Source organism: Hyperoodon ampullatus (genome assembly GCF_949752795.1).
Source record: "Hyperoodon ampullatus genome assembly, chromosome: 11".
Classification (NCBI taxonomy): domain Eukaryota; kingdom Metazoa; phylum Chordata; class Mammalia; order Artiodactyla; family Ziphiidae; genus Hyperoodon; species Hyperoodon ampullatus.
The window spans coordinates 33,802,188-33,818,277 of record NC_136924.1 but is presented as its reverse complement, the minus strand read 5'-3'; the positions used below and the strand labels follow the sequence as shown (position 1 = coordinate 33,818,277).

General features: G+C 51.7%; 1 protein-coding gene across 2 annotated transcripts; it reads left to right on the top strand.

Annotated features, from left to right (window-relative positions):
- FOXRED2 (FAD dependent oxidoreductase domain containing 2) lies at nt 1-13,434 on the top strand (the record flags this gene model as incomplete). 2 transcript variants are annotated; one of them, XM_079714780.1, is made up of 8 exons in its annotated part: nt 1-548; nt 2,514-2,765; nt 2,899-3,162; nt 3,524-3,690; nt 6,520-6,685; nt 8,399-8,640; nt 9,829-9,999; nt 12,839-13,434. In XM_079714780.1, the coding sequence occupies 8 exons, from the start codon at nt 1-3 to the stop codon at nt 13,090-13,092; spliced, it is 2,064 nt and encodes a 687-aa protein (XP_079570906.1). In that variant the 3' UTR covers nt 13,093-13,434. The 2 variants fall into 2 exon arrangements, with proteins under 2 accessions (XP_079570906.1, XP_079570907.1); XM_079714781.1 differs by lacking the exon at nt 2,899-3,162.
- Between the last annotated feature and the right edge of the window lie 2,656 nt (nt 13,435-16,090).

Here is a 16,090-nt window from a genome sequence, read left to right as displayed (position 1 = left end):
ATGGGCCTCTCCACCGCGGCCCTGCTGTGGGGCCTCCCAGGGCTGCTCCTGACCATCGCCCTGCACCCGGCTCTCTCCCCGTGCCCCGCCCAGGCCTTGGTGCCCGCGCACCGGGACTACTGTGTCCTGGGTGCCGGGCCCGCGGGGCTGCAGATGGCCTACTTCCTGCAGCGGGCCGGCAGGGACTACGCCGTGTTCGAACGCGCCCCGGGACCGGGCAGCTTCTTCACGCGCTACCCCCGGCACCGCAAGCTCATCAGCATCAACAAGCGGTACACAGGCAAGGCCAACGCCGAGTTCAACCTCCGCCATGACTGGAACTCTCTGCTCAGCCACGACCCCCGGCTGCTCTTCAGACACTACTCCAACGCTTACTTCCCCGATGCCGGCGACATGGTGCGCTACCTGGGCGACTTCGCGGACCGGCTGGGGCTCCACGTGCTGTACAACACAACCATTGCCCACGTCACTCTGACCAAGGATCAGCGGGCCTGGAATGGCCATTACTTCATCCTGACCGACCAGGAGGGCCAGGCATACCAGTGTAGGTAAGGAACCGGGCTCCAGAGCTCACCTGCTGAAGCCAGTGCCTTCCCTGGAAGAAGGAAACCCATTGGTTGGCCCGTAGGTGTGGGAGAAAAGAGGCATTTCTGGGCTTCCCTGGTGGCGCAGTGGTTGGGGGTCTGCCTGCCGATGCAGGGGACACGGGTTCGTGCCCCGGTCCGGGAGGATCCCACATGCCGCGGAGCAGCTGGGCCCGTGAGCCATGGCCACTGAGCCTGCGCGTCCGGAGCCTGTGCTCCGCAACGGGAGAGGCCACAGCAGTGAGAGGCCCGCGTACCCACAAAAAAAAAAAAAAAAAAAAAAAAAGAGGCATTTCTGCCCATCCTTGCTCCCACTGAAATCCAGTGCTAAGAGGTTCAGTTCAGCCATCATTTCCCAAGTGTTTCCTAGAAATGTATGTACTCAAAGATACTTGAAAATTCTGACCATTTCTTTCCTCCAGGATTTTTCAGCCTTCAGTATCTTCACATTCACTGAAGGACTCCAGCATTGGGTATTGAGCATTGTCTGAGCTTATGCACCCACAAAACCCTTTTTGTAGAGCATCTCCTAGAACTTGTGTTCCCCAAAATACATTCTGAGAAATACTGGCAAGTGTCCAGCAAGTGTTAGACAGGCTCAGTAGGATTTCTGAACTGAATGAGAGGGAGGGCCAACAGGCAGTGCTGCCAGGATTCGGTTTTAGCTCGCTTTGACTTGGGATAAAGCTTAGCATAGTGTAGAGAACCCAAATTCAGAGTTATACGTTATACCGTGCTTGTCTAATCCTCACAAGGACCCTTTGAGGGAGGTTCACTGATCCCCATTTTACGGATGAAGAACTGAGGCTCAGAGAAGTTAAGTAACTGGTGCTGTGTCACACAGCTAATAAGGGGTGCAGCTGCCACCTGAGCTCACATCTTCCTGAGTCTGAAGCCTGTGTTCTTAACACTGTGCCCGACTGCCTCTCCGTTCCCGGCCGTCATCCTAGCACCTGGCTCCAGGCAGGTGCTTGATCACGGTTCATCTTCTCATGCCTTTTGCCAGAGGCTCAACCTTGCTCCTTGCTTGTTACAGCCCAAGGAGAGAAGGGTTGGGCCAATTTGGACCCTCGCATCTTAGGCAGCAGTGCTACAGTGTAGGGGATTCAGATGTGAGCAAATGGACAGGCCAGAAAGCAAGGGGCCACAGAGGCTGACCGGGCCACAGAGGCTGACCAGGCCCCTTCTCCAGGCCACCCGGTCCTGTTTTCAAAACTACCTTGTGATCAAACCATTCCTCTGCAGGCCAGCAGGGTCCAGTTCCCAGCCTGTCCACCACAGGATTGTAATCCCCACCAGTAGAAAGAGCAAGACTCTGGAATTAGGCTGACCTGTGGTCAGATTCTGGCTCTGCTGTCTAAGGAGCTATGGAGGTCGTGGGCCCACGTGGAGCCTGCATCTCCTCACCTGTCGAGCAGGCCGAATAACACCAATGCAGAGCTTCTTTGAGCAGTAAGATGAAGCAGAAAGCACTTAGTACAGGGCCTCGTACAGAATCACCACTCAGCAGATTCTGCATCTGCCAGGCAAGTAAGAAAGGGGGAAGCAGAACGTCTAGTTTCATTTTCATGACTAGGGTTGTACTTGGTGAGGCTGCCATGTTCAAAATTAAGTGAATTAGTCCATTTCTCATGGCATCACCCTCTCCAAAGTCAGAAAGTAAAACTAATTCTCACATTTGGTATAATCCCAGGAAGGTGTAAAGGAAACTGCACCCACTGGATCACTCAGTGAGAGGCCAGGGTAAGGTCTCAGATGCACTGGGACAGGTCAGGAGTGGGTGAATAAATGAACAACCTGCTTTCTTTTAGGAGCCAGCAGTCTGGGTGAGGCGGGCGAGCCAGACAGCAGATCCAAAGCGGGATTTTTCACTTCCTGGTCTCATAGCTAAGAGGCCAAGCCATCCTCCCTCTGTCCCCCCCTCCGCAGCGTCCTTCTCGTGGCCACTGGCTTGTCAGTCCCCAACCAGGTTGACTTCCCTGGCTCCGAATACGTGGATGGTTATGAGTCCGTGTCCGTGGATCCCAAGGACTTCGTGGGTCATAATGTGCTGATCCTGGGCCGGGGGAACTCGGCCTTTGAGACGGCGGAGAACATCTTGGGTGTCACCAACTTTATCCACATGCTGAGCCGCTCCCGGGTCCGGCTCTCCTGGGCCACCCACTACGTCGGCGACCTCAGGTATGCTGGGCAGGTACTGTGTGTGCTGTGCTGCCAGCCCCTGACCCCCGCCCGACTAACCACCCTGGCCCCTGAGGCTTCCTTACCCGGCACAGACTTCTTTCTCTCTCCTGACATTCCCCTTGGACCCCAGGGCCATCAACAATGGCCTGTTGGACACCTACCAACTGAAGTCCCTGGACGGGCTGCTCGAGTCTGACCTGACAGATCTGGCCGTTGTGAAGGACCATGAGGGCAAGTTCCACGTCACCCTGAAGTTCTTCCTGGAGGAAGGCAACCGGAGTGCCGACGCCGTCCCCCTCCCCCAGGACGATAATGACAACTTCGCCTTGCGCGTGGCCTACGACCGGGTCATCCGCTGCCTGGGCTGGAACTTCGACTTCTCCATTTTCAGCAAGTGAGTCCGAACAGAGGGGAGGAGCTGGATATCTCAGCAAAGCCCTCTGGTCAAGGCCCAGGTGGACAAGGAGACGCCAGAGGGCTTGAACAGATCCTCCTGTGCCATCAGGTCACACAGGGACCCAGAGCCCAGCCTCCAGTGAGGCTTGAATCCTGGCTCTGTCCCTGACCCACCACCACATCTTTAACGTGAACCTCAGTTACTCTGTCTGTTAAATGGACATCATCATACTTGCCTCCTGAGGTCATGGTGTGGTTTAAATTTGAGCAGGAATGTAAGCACTTAGCTCAGTGCCAAGGCTGTAAAAAGTGTTTCATACATAGCAGCGATTTTTATTCACAGCCCTTTCCACTCACAGGTCCCTCCGACTCTCTGCAGGGGGTGAGCTCAGCAAGAAGTACCCCCTGGTCAAAGCCAGCTATGAGTCCAAAGGGAGCCGGGGCCTCTTTGTCCTGGGGACTGCCAGCCACTCCGTGGATTACCGGAAATCTGCTGGGGGCTTCATCCATGGATTCCGATACACAGGTGAGCCCGGCAGAGAGGGCCGCTGTCCCCAGGGTTTGTAGAGACATGCCTGATTCCCTTAAAGCAGCCTTAACAGCAGTTGATTGTCATAAATTCCCTGTGGGGCAGGCAGCAGTGGGTTTTCGTGGTCTGAGGACACATCTAGAGAAGTACCAGATAAGGGGTAAAAGTAAGTACATCTGGGGGTGGCGTGTTACCCGCATCACCATGATTGGCAAGGATGCTGAGCTTGGGACTGCTAACCTGGGGAAGCAGCTGCATGGTCTCAGGGGTGAGGTTTCATAACCTCCCTAAGCCTCTGTTGGCCCTCCCAGATGTCAGAGTTGTAAATGAGGTGAATTCTTCACTCCATAGAGCTGTTGTAAGGACTAAATAAGGTAATATCTGGAGACCGTGGAGCTGTGAAGCATTACGTACACATAGACTCTTTGGGTACCAACAAATTTCAATAAAAGTTGCAACTAGATTATATCAGCTCTTTTTCAAAACTCTCAGTCTTAGTACTAAGGGTACCAATTTTCTGCGCTCTGGGTAGCCCATTGGATGGGTGCTTTATTGCATGACGAGTGTTACATGGGCCAGTTAATTTGACCATAAAAACACCATAAGGGGGCTTCCCTGGTGGCGCAGTGGTTGAGAGTCTGCCTGCCAATGCAGGGGACACGGAATCGTGCCCCAGTCCGGGAAGATCCCACATGCCGCAGAGCGGCTGGGCCCGTGAGCCATGGCCGCTGAGCCTGTGCGTCCAGAGCCTGTGCTCCGCAACGGGTGAGGCCACAACAGTGAGAGGCCCGCGTACCGCAAAAAAAAAAAAAAAAACCATAAGGGTCCTTCATCCTGATGTTTCTGTATTTAATGTGATGCCTCACTTGCCTTAATGCTCCTGTTTGCATTTCACTCTCCTTCCAGTTTGACAGGGAAAGATAATCATGCTTTGCTGTTGATTTCCAGGCGATATGTTTTATACCCTTGGCATGTTGTCAGGGAAAGAAACCGAGAATGTTAGCTGTCTGTTTACCAAAATATTTGCAAATGGAACACACACACATACACAGAATGGGAAGAGTCTGTCTCTCTAGCTGTGTCCCCAGCAAGAAACCCTCCTCACGTTCCCGTGCATGTCACCCCTCCTGCACCTGCTGTCCCGACAGGTACTGCCCCATCCCTCTTGCTTCCCTCTGTCCTCTCATCTTGCCCCAGCTCACATTCTTAACTCTCCCAACAGCCCCATAAGAGACATCTTGTTATTTCAACTCCATTTTTCATAGAAGGAAACGGGGGCACAGAGATGTTAAGTCACTTACCCAAAGTCACCCAGCCAGTGGATGGCAGAGGTGGCATTTGAATCCACACCTGTCTGACTTTGAGGCTCCCAGCTGACCACTAAGCTTCAGGCAAATGGGAAACAATCCTGGATGGACAGGCCACCAAGAGCTGTGGTCACTCCTACTAGCTGGGGACCCCACTAGAGGGAGGGGCAGTGTGGCTGTACACAGTATATCCTGCCCGACCTTGCCCACCATTCAGCTGAAAAAAAGGTCCCCAAGGGAGACAAGTAGAAAACAGCAAGGCAGAGTAAAGCAAGATGAAAGATGGTAACCTCAGAAGGTAGGGCCTGCTGGGAACCCTGCCCCTCCCCCTCCTGTCTCTCTCCAGTCCATCCCAGCCTCACTTGCCTGACTTGGGACCTCTTGGTCTCTCTTGACTGGTCTTCCTGCCATTGGTCCCTCTGGCTTCCCAGCCAGCTACTCTGGTACCCACCAGAACACTGTTCTTTAAACAGAAAAACCTCCAGAGGCTCCCCAGCCAGGTCCTCAGCATGGCATCCAGGGTTTCGTGCAGCAGCCGGCAGCAGCTCTCCTGCCCAGCCTGGCCCTCGCCTCCTTTTCAGAATGTGCCAGTTTCTCAAGGTTTTATGTCTTTGCACCCATGCTTCTTTTGTCAGGCCCCCTTCCCACCCTTCCCTAGCTGTGTAATTCCTCATCCTTCCACAAAACGCAGCATAACCTTGTTTCCTCTAGAGACCCAGAGGTCTGTCTGTCTGTCTCGTGAGGCTGAACATCTTTCCTGTGACCGTTGGTCGACCCAGTCTCCCATCACGTGAACTGTCTGTCTGTGTCCTCGCTGTTGCCGGATTTGAGTGTTGTGTTGATTCATTTCGAGGAGCAGGCACCTGTGTGTGGTGCCCCAGTGTCACCGCTGTGTAAGGGCAGCCCCAGGTACACAGAAACTGTCCCCCTGTTGTTTGAGATAGCTGTTGCTCTTCTAGCCTTCCAGAAATATACAGAGCATCTCAAAGTAGAACTTAGTAACAGATGTGGGTTTCGGCTGTGAACGAGAAGGAACAGTCAGAGGGTTTCCATTTGGAAGTCTCCCATAGACATGGGGACTGTGGGGTGGGGAGAGATGGCAGAGGAAGGCTCTGGGTCTGGTTTGGACGCATCACATGTGAGGTGACAGTGGCAGGACTTCCATAGGCAGGTGGCCTAAAGCAGAAGCGGGCAGTCTCGGGCCTGGGGACCAAATCCAGCTGTGCCCGTTCATTTCGCGGTCCTCTATGGCTGCTTTCCCACCAGAGGCAGAATTGAGTCAAGTGAGAGAGACCGTCTGGGCTGCAAAGCCAGAAACACTTCCCATCCAGCCCTTTTCAGAACACACGTGCGGACCCTGCTCTAAAGGCACCTTCTTGGAGCCGTGCAATACAAGCGTGTCCTGAGTGCAGAGCTGGTGGGGGGGCTTTGCGTCCCCCCACCCACCCACCCCCCGGCCCCAGAGGTGAAAGATAGCATCTTAAGGGCAGCATGCCATTCCTCCCTCTGGCCATTTCAGTGCGTGCTGTCCACCGGCTGCTGGAGCAGCGTCATCATGGCGTCACCTGGCCCTCCACCAAGCACCCCATCACACAGCTGGCCAGTGCCATCATCCGGCGCGTCAACGAGGCTTCTGGGCTCTACCAGATGTTCAGTGTGCTGGCCGACGTGGTCCTGTTGAAGGAGTGAGTAGTCCAGCCCTCGCCTTCCCACTGCCCCTCCCCCTCGCACACCGTCGTGCTCTTCTCTTCCTGTTGCACGTGTGGAAGAGCCCAGTGGTTCTTTCCTAAGATGAAGATGGCAGGTGGGGTGGACGGGGGGGCGGGATCAGTCTATTCTGGGGAAATCGGTGAAATCAGCACCACAAGCTCTACTGACAGACAGACAAGATGTGAGTGTGACTGCAGCTTTGCCACTTTCCACCAGTGTGATCTGGGGCAAGTTAGTTAGCCTCTCTGAGCCTTTCTCTCATCTGCAAAATAGAGCTAATAATACCTACCTTGCAGGACTGTAGGAAGGAGTAAAGGTAACTGGTAGAAAAGCATCTGGTACCAAACAGATGAGCAGTGAACTGCAGTGATGACGGGTCGCCACCTGCGTGGGTTTAAGAGCTCCTTGGGCCAGACCATGTCGGCTCCTTATCAATCAAGTGGAGCAGCAGGTCACAGAGGATGCTCCCTGAGGAAGAAACCACGCAGAGCAGGGAAGGGGGAAGAGCTGGGGGTGGTGAGCAGTGGGGCTGGTTCTGAAAGGACACGGGGCAGGTGAGACACCTCAGAGGGAACAGCCTGCTGCAAAGCCGGTGAGTGCAGCAGCACATCGAGTTCAGGGACACGTGGGAAACTCAGCGGTGCTCAGAGCAAAACCCCCATCACTCCTCTTTCTTTCATACCCATTCACCGCATTCACAGCATCCGTAGGTCCCATCAGCTCTACCTTCAAACTGTGTCTAGAATCTGCCTCTCACTAGCCCCCCCTCCACTGCCACCTTGATCTGGACCATGAGCATCTCTCACCTGCACTGAGACAGCAGCCTCTCACCTTTGACCCCATGGTCTGCTCTCAACATGGTGGCCGGAGTGATTCTTTTTTTTTTTTTTTTTTTTTTTTGGCTGCTGGTGCGTGCGGGCTTTTTCTAGTTGCGGCGAGTTGGGGCTACTCTTCGTTGTGGAGCATGGGCTCTCGGTGTGCAGGCTTCAGTACTTGTGGCACGCAGGCTCAGTAGTTGTGGCTCACGGGCTCTAGAGCGCAGGCTCAGTTGTTGTGGCGCACGGGCTTAGTTGCTCTGTGGCATGTGGAGTCTTCCCGGACCAGGGCCGTGTCCCCTGCCTTGGCAGGCGGATTCTTAACCACTGTGCCACCAGGGAAGATCCATTGATTCTTTTAAAACTTGAATCACTAGAATTCAGTGCTGTTCACTATCTTCCCAAGGCCCGCAGCTTCCCTTCCCAGCCCAGATGACACCCGACATTCCCATCGTGGCACACACGGCCCTCCTCGACCTGCCCCCGCCGACTTCCCCTCCCCTCCCCTCCCCGTCGGATCCACTCCAGCCACACTGGCCTTCTTCCTGTCCCTTGAACATGCCAAGGTGTTCACTCACTCCTAGGGCTTCTCCATCACTGGTCTCTCAGCCTGGCTCACCCTCTCCCTAGATACCCACTCAGGTTACTCAGCGTCTTCTGTCTTTTCTCTCCCCAGTGTAAGTCAGGGCTCAGCTGTAACAGTAATATTCAAGTGAGACACGCAGGCCTGATCAGTGTCTGTACGCTGTTTGACGGGCGCTTCTAGGCAGGAGAGGCAGGCGCACGCACACACCACACACACGCATGCACATGCCTGTCACCTCTGCCACAGCACTGAGGGTCTTACCCCAGCCGTGTTGCCCCTGTCCCCAGGAATGCCACTGCTTTTGAGTACCTGGAGGAGTTCCCCATGCAGATGCTGGCCCAGCTGGAGACCATCACAGGAAGAAGGGCAAGGCACGGGCTCTTCGTCATCAATATGGAGTACGGCCGGAATTTCTCTGGGCCCGACAAGGACGTCTTCTTTTATGACCGCTCTGTGGGGCACACGGAAGACGCCTGGCTGTCTAACTTCCTCCATCCTGTCATCTACTACTACAGGCACCTCCCCACCGGTGAGCTGGGTCTCCACTCTCCCCCGAGCGAGGGCACTCCTCGGACCCCAGCGCCATCAAGCTGTCATGCAGCGCCCTCAGCTGACAGAAGGGGGGCCGCTAGGGGCTCTGCCTAGAGCCTAAACGGGGCAGATGGTCCAAGAACGATAAATGCTATTCCCGGATTCTGGCCCCCACATCGACCTGGGCAGGCCACGTGTGGAGCGGCGTGATCGCCTCCAGGCACCACGTCGTCAGAGGGGCACTGTTGTGGCTGTCTCCAAAGGAGGCTGACCGTGGAGTGGGGAGCGGGGATCTGGGGACTGACCCTTAGAAGGAACAGGAAAGGGAGGGGGAACTGGTTAGCACAGGAGGGGAGAGGAGAGCTGCGCAGGGCCGTCCTTTCCTCGCTGTGTGACCTTGGACCATTACTTAACCCCGCTGAGCCTCAGCTTGCTCGGGTGTGAAATGGGGGTGGCCATGGTCGCCTCCTTGTAGGATGAGGGTTAATGAGATGATACAGCACAACGCCAGCATGGTGCCCGGCACGGAGTAGCTACCAAATGATGACCAACCTGGGGAACACGACTCCTGCTTCCAAACTTGAAGGAGTGTCCCCTGGAAGAGGATGATCTAAAAATAGAGGTCGTTCCAAAGGGCGGAGGTAGTGTCAACAGGTAGAAGTGACGGGAGCGCAGGCTGACGTTCACTCTAAAGGAGCAGCGCGTCGTGAAAGCTGCCGAGGGTGGGATGGGCCACCTCCCGGAGCTTCCCGATGCAGGGATGGCCGTGGCTTGGTGCCCCGTGGCAGGGACACACAGAAGGGCACCCACCGGGTACGAAACTGGACTAGAGGGGCCCTAAGACCCCTTGGATGCAGGACCCCGAGTCTCCTCACAGAAAGGCCAGTTTCAAAGCAGCCACAATAGACCTCAGCTCACGTAAGTCTTAGAAGCAAACCAAGTTCAAGTGACTGGTCTTAGTTCTGCCCGCTGACAGTCCAGGGGATGAGTCTAGTCTAGTCCCTGTCCCTCACGTCCACCTTGCAAACCTTTGGAAGGACAGCTGAACAGGCTGACCATGGCCCATGCTAGAGGTGCATCAGGAAGGCTGAGCGCGAGGGGCTGGGGGGCAGGCACCTGGGATGTGGCCCCGGGAATGGAAGCCCCGCGTTCGGCTCTGACATGGCACCCTTTCTCCTCCCCACAGAGCAGGAGGTGAGGTTCCGCCCCGCAGGCTGGCCTCTTCCGCGGCCCACGGCCATCCACCACATCGTGGAAGATTTCCTGACAGACTGGACGGCCCCGGTGGGGCACATTCTGCCCCTGAGGCGCTTCCTGGAGAACTGCTTAGACACCGATCTCCGGAGCTTCTATGCAGGTAACTTAAGTTTCCCGAAGGACAAAGGGGCTGAGCTGGAGGGTGAAGACGACCAGGTAGATCTGTGCCCTGTGGAACTTTAGGATGTGCGTCTAGAAACCCAGACCCAAGACTTCCATCTCCTACCACGGGAGGGCTCGGTGTTCACAGAAACCCCCTCCCAGTACAGCACACCTGCAAACACTGAATAAAATGTCTTTTTTAAAAAGCTGGCAGGAAAATAAGGGAACTCCCCAGAGGCCAAACACCAAGAAAAGCACAAACCCATCGCTGGATGAGAGATACCTGCTGGTTGTCAGTGGCCTAGAGCCCGGGTAACTGACCAGCACTTGGAGCTGGGAAGACGAGGCTGGAGCAGGGTAGGATGTCTGTACAGAGACCTTTAAATAGAGCTGGGATCTCAGTAGGTAAAGTAGAAGGCAGAAAGCACTCCCAAGAGAGATAGAGGAGACGCACGCTTTTTGGCGGAGACGCACGCTTTTTGGCTCTGGGTAGAGTGGGGGGAAAATCTCCCCTGAGAATTTCCATCCACTAGGCCTCACTCATATGAGTTTGGGGCCAAAGTTCACACTATCGTTGTGGTGCAGAAATCACAGAAGTCAATGTGAGTCTTCTGTGAGGACACATACCTTAAAGCTAGGCCTCAAAGAATTCCCCCAGATAAAGTTCCCAGGAACATGAACTCCCAAGCAGAAATCACTTAACACATAAGGATACAAATTACCATGAGGGAGTGTCAGCAGAAGCAACACACTGTAGGATGAAACCTACGGAGACTGTGGGAAATGGAATGGTCAGAGAGAGGATGTAAAGTATGTCCAAAATCTGTAAGTAAATAAAAGATTACTGAAAATAGAATGAAAGGGTAGGACTACCAAAATTGACTGGGCAGATTTGAGAAAGGTCCAAATAGAACTTCTGGAAATGAAAATATAAATTTGTAATTGGAAACTCAATGTCAAGGTTAGTAGCACATTAGACAGAGATGAAGGGAAAATTGGTGAACTGGATGGAAGATAGCTCTGACAGTCGAACCCAAAGAGGGACTTGGGGAGAGAAGTCTCATGATCCACAGGAAGAACTGACCAAAACAAGCCAAATTTTTGTCTTTTTTTTTAACCCCCTGAATTACCAGGATACCCACTCCTTTTTTCTGTCCAGCAAACATCTGTTGAACAGTGACTGTATATCACGCACTATTCATATCAAACCAGGTTAGAGACGGTCAGTCCTCGGCCTACGGGTCGGAGAGCAAGTGTCCTTCTTTCATCCCTCAGTCTACCTTGAAATAAAAATGTATATATTAAGGGAGATGGCTTAAAACAATACTTTAAGTTAATAGTCTAAATGTGTGTAGATGCTCAAACAGGGGTAATTCATAGAGCAGAGCTAAGCAGCTTTGAAGTACTAGCATTCTGCAGACATAAACTCTGACCATACACTTACACATGAAATTACCCGCTATAGGTCTAGAGACCTCAGCTGCAAAACCTCTGTCTGTTTCTCGAGGTTTCAGGAGTACACAGAGATGCCAGTGCCTGTTAGGGAGTGTATTCCTACCCTGAGTTATGGCTCCTGCCGACCCAACATCACAGGCCCTGCAGCCTCCTGGCTCCTACTCCCTAGATATACTCAACAGTACAAGCCACTGAGTGTCACTGCCTTGAACATGAAGGAATCGTCCCCACAAAGGGCCAGCTGGCAGAGGGTGGGCTTTCCCTCCACCCGGTTAGTGGATGTGCAGCTGCTAGTTCTGGACCCGGATCTGCTGGGCTTCTCCACCCCCTGGCCCCTGCAGAAGGGGTGACGTATGTCATAGGAGGAGGTGCTTGCCGAAAGGCCACCTCACTGCCCCTCTCCGTCCTCTCCCACATCTGCTGCCATCCCTGCTCAGAGAGGGTGGTCATGGACCATTCTGGCAGGGGCCCTCTGTACTACAAGTCAGAGGTGAGGTAGGAAATAGTTTTCCTGTGGCACCTCACAGCCTGATCACTCGTGTGAGCCTTACAGCATCCTTTGGTAATGTGCCCATTCACTGAGGCAAGAGACTCAAGATGGTTTTCTGACAGTCACTCCATCTTCCCATCTTGTCTCTAAATCCCTTAGAAGATTGAGCCCACCTCTGTTTCATCCTTTCTATTCTTTAAGTCAAATTTATATAAGTACTTGGCTAAAAGGCTTTTTTACCCACTTCCATTCCCATTCCCCAGAAGGAATGACTTCTAGCTCTTCTGGTTGTCTCTTAATATTTCTGAATAACACATATCCACAGCTCTTTCTTCATTGATCAGATTTGACCTCCACACCAACTTTCTGCTGTGGCACAGACGAGGGTCTAGCGGTTTTATCTTTACGTCCCCCACAGTGCTTAGAATCGTGCTTTACATACAGTATCTGCAGCTCAGACATTGTTGAGGGGATAAATCCTTGCAGGGAACTCTGAGCTCAAAATGGAACTGACCACCAAGTTCGCAGCCCCCCCGGGGTGGCTCCCGGAAGAGAAGGCTGAGGGCTGCTCCTGGGTGGCTGAGCCCCCACCCCGCTGGCGCCACGCACAGCAGCATGCGGGCCTCCCACCTCTGGGAGCTGAGCCGTCTCTTTGGTTTGCTTTCCTTTGGAGCCTTGTTTTTCCAAAATGTTGAGGCGGCCTCCCAGTCTTGGAACCTCAGGGAGGGATGAGATCCACGGCTACCCAGGTCAGACGTGAGGTACCCAGAAAAGTCAGCTCCCAGGCTCAGGGGATGGAGGGAACCGGGTGAGGCCCCTGGGGCATTGGCACTCCCTCCCCTTGCACCTCTCCCCACACCTCTCAGCCCGATCTCCTCTTGCTTTTGTGCAGAGTCCTGTTTCCTGTTCGCCCTAACACGCCAGAAGCTGCCACCCTTTTGCCAGCAGGGGTACCTGAGAACACAGGGGCTCGTGGGGACTGAGAGCCTCCGCCAGCACGGCATGGAGAGCGGGCTCCTGTGGGACTATGCCACTGTGGGCCGGAGGGACAGCGGCCAGCAACCTGGCAACCACGGGCCAGGACAGCACCCTCTGGCTCCAGGGCCTCCGGTCTCGCCCTTCGACAGCAACAAAGAGGAGCTCTGATGGCCAGGCTTCTCCCGCCCAGGCCCACAGTCGGCCCTGCTCTTTCCCCACAGTTCAGTGCTCCCACCGACCTGATTGCCAGAGACACCTCAGATCATCGCAGTGACTGCACCAAAGCCACACGGAGGGCGCGTAAGGGCTGAAGGGCGGCCACTCGGTGGTCTCCCCTCCTGTTCGGTTCAGGGGTGCCTGGGAAGTGGGGTCTAGGTGAAGCATCTTCTGCCAGATGGAAGGGAGCTGCCTTCCACACCGGACTTGTCTGCAAATGAGCTGTCACGGAGCACCGGGCTGGCCTCAGTTCTGTCCCCATCAAGTGCCCAGTGGTTCCTTTTCCTTCCAGTTGTCGACTTAAAAAATATTCACAACCTAAAAGTTGAGAGTTATGTTTTATTCAGCCGGAATTCTTAAGACTTCAAACCCAGGAGGCAGCATCTCAAATAACCCTGAAAGAACTGCTCCGACGAGGTGACGGGGGAGCCAGGTTATACAGAAGTTTTGCAACAAAGGCCAGGTGGTCTGAACATCAAAAGATTGTTAATTAAAGAAAACCAGATATCCCAAGTTTAGGAACTTAGTGCTTTTCTGTGTTTGGGAAGATGCAAGAGTCTGGGCTCACTGAAGTCTTTCCTTTGATCTGCACCTCAGCTTTCTTGGGCCAGTATCCTATGTTTTCACATCCTGAGTTTCCTCAGGGCTCACCAGCTCATGTCAGTGATGGCTGCAATCACTGATGAGTGTGGCATCCTTTGTTTACTGATATAGTGGGAAATACTCCATTTCTCAGATCCTCCTCTTGTTTGGAAATTTGACCAATATTTGGGAGACATTTCATGACCAAATTTTGTCCCACGGCACTGGGAGGCGCATCCCAGATCAGGTGAAAATTCTTGTGGATGTGTCACTCCAGGTGCTAGTTTCCAGATTAGGCCCTGTTGATAATTAAAGATTCTCTGGATCATCTGTCTTACTAGTCTATTATGATCCAGGAAATGTTTTCCCTTTTTGCTCCTTCCCGTACCTAGAATCACACTATTACAGTTATCCTATAAGAGTCATAAATGTGATCTGTTTCCTCAAGATGTTTAGCCATCATCAATTTTGTTGGAGGCCTGGTTACACACTGGGTACTGTAAGAGACAACAATCTTATAAAATAGGATATAAGTAATGCAGCTAGTAATATTGACAAAGTCTTAGTGCAGCAGGGAGACACGAAGTATAAACAATTAGGAAACAAAGAACAAATTAAAACAATTATTAGTATAACTAGTTGTAATCCAGTTGCAATAAACCATCAAGTCCACAGGAGGGCCAGCTGGAGAGGCCAAATTTTGGCAGGAACAGGTAGAGAGAAAAAGATAAATGTTTCATCTTTGTTTACAAAGGTATACCTTATCAACTTGTACATCATAGCATAAGAGAAAAGGTTTTTTTTGAAAAACAAAGATTAAAGCTAGTATATTTCCCAAAGTCATAAAGTTATAAATCATATTTATCAGTTCCTTCAGTCCCATGTAATTGATTCCTGTTGATCTGGATGAAGTAATCAGGTTTTGAGTTTTGTCATTTGTTACAGAGTTCAGTGGTATTATCTAAAGGCAATCAGAAACTTATATTTGGGGACTTCCCTCCCTGGTGGCGCAGTGGTTAAGAATACTGCCAGTGCCGGGGACATGGGTTCGAGCACTGGTCAAGGAAGATCCCACATGCCATGGAGCAGCTAAGCCCATGCACCACAACTACTGAGCCTGTGCTCTAGAGCCTGCAAGCCACAACTACTGAGCCTACGTGCCACCAACTACTGAAGCCTGTGCACCTAGAGCCCATGCTCTGCAGCAAGAGAAGCCACCGCAATGAGAAGCCTGCGCACTACAACGAAGAGTAGCCCCTGCTCGCCGCAACTAGAGAAACCCACGTGCAGCAACGAAGACTCAATGCAGCCAAAAATAAATTAATTTTAAAAAAAAGAAACTTGTATTTGTTTTTTATGAGTCTTAAAAATCTTCATTTTGTAAAAGCATCAGGACAAAACTTAAAATAGCATGGTTAAAGATCTGAGTACAATGCAATTGGCAGGGAACTTGGATATTTCTGTGACATAACATTTTAGGATAATAGCTAGAATTATGACTGATAACATTATATCAGGGCATATCAGATGTTAGAGATTCCATATACATTTTGGAATATCTATATTAATGACATTTATCCATACACTGTAACCTAAGGTTCATCTCCAGTCACTTGACAATGTCTCTGAAGTAAACATACCAGATAAACTTAATTAGTTTAACATTCATCTTTGAGATGTCTCAGGATGTTCCTTCAAAGCATCCCAGAGTCAGCCGTAGGCTAAAAGAGCTTTAGTTGGATTTTAATATTTGGGAAGTTTGTTAAAAATATCAAAAATGTTTTAAAACACAACAGAATCACAGGTCACTGTGAATCAGTACTTACTCATTTAACCAAAATCACAAAAAGATTTTTAAAAAGCCAAATACAGATCACTTAAGGGCACAAAACTCACACAATCTGTTATCAAAAAGGAGCACTCTTAACAGAGAAATCAAATTCCAGTCTTGTATTAGCTTACTTAACAAAATCCATTTACTTAGCTAACTTAAATCTAAATTCAGTTAATCCTGACCACGCATAAACTTTCTCAGGGTTTCTTTCCACAACGGTTTATCACTTTCTGTATCCATATCATCCTGTCCCTTATTTTTCCATCTAAATAAAACCAACCGGCTCTGAGATATCCTTACTTTTTCCTCAATAAAACATAATCCCATTCCTCATACCTTCTTTACTGAAAACACACATTCTACTTTCCTACTGTACACTGAAATGTTTCCGTTTTATTCCTATTAGCTTTAATTATATGTTTAAATTAGAATTCTCAACTCTTAAAAACCTTAATTTCTAGTGAAAACTAAAAAGTAAGCAATTCTGAACTGTCTTTTATGTTAGCATTCTGTAGGTTGGTGAACATAAATACC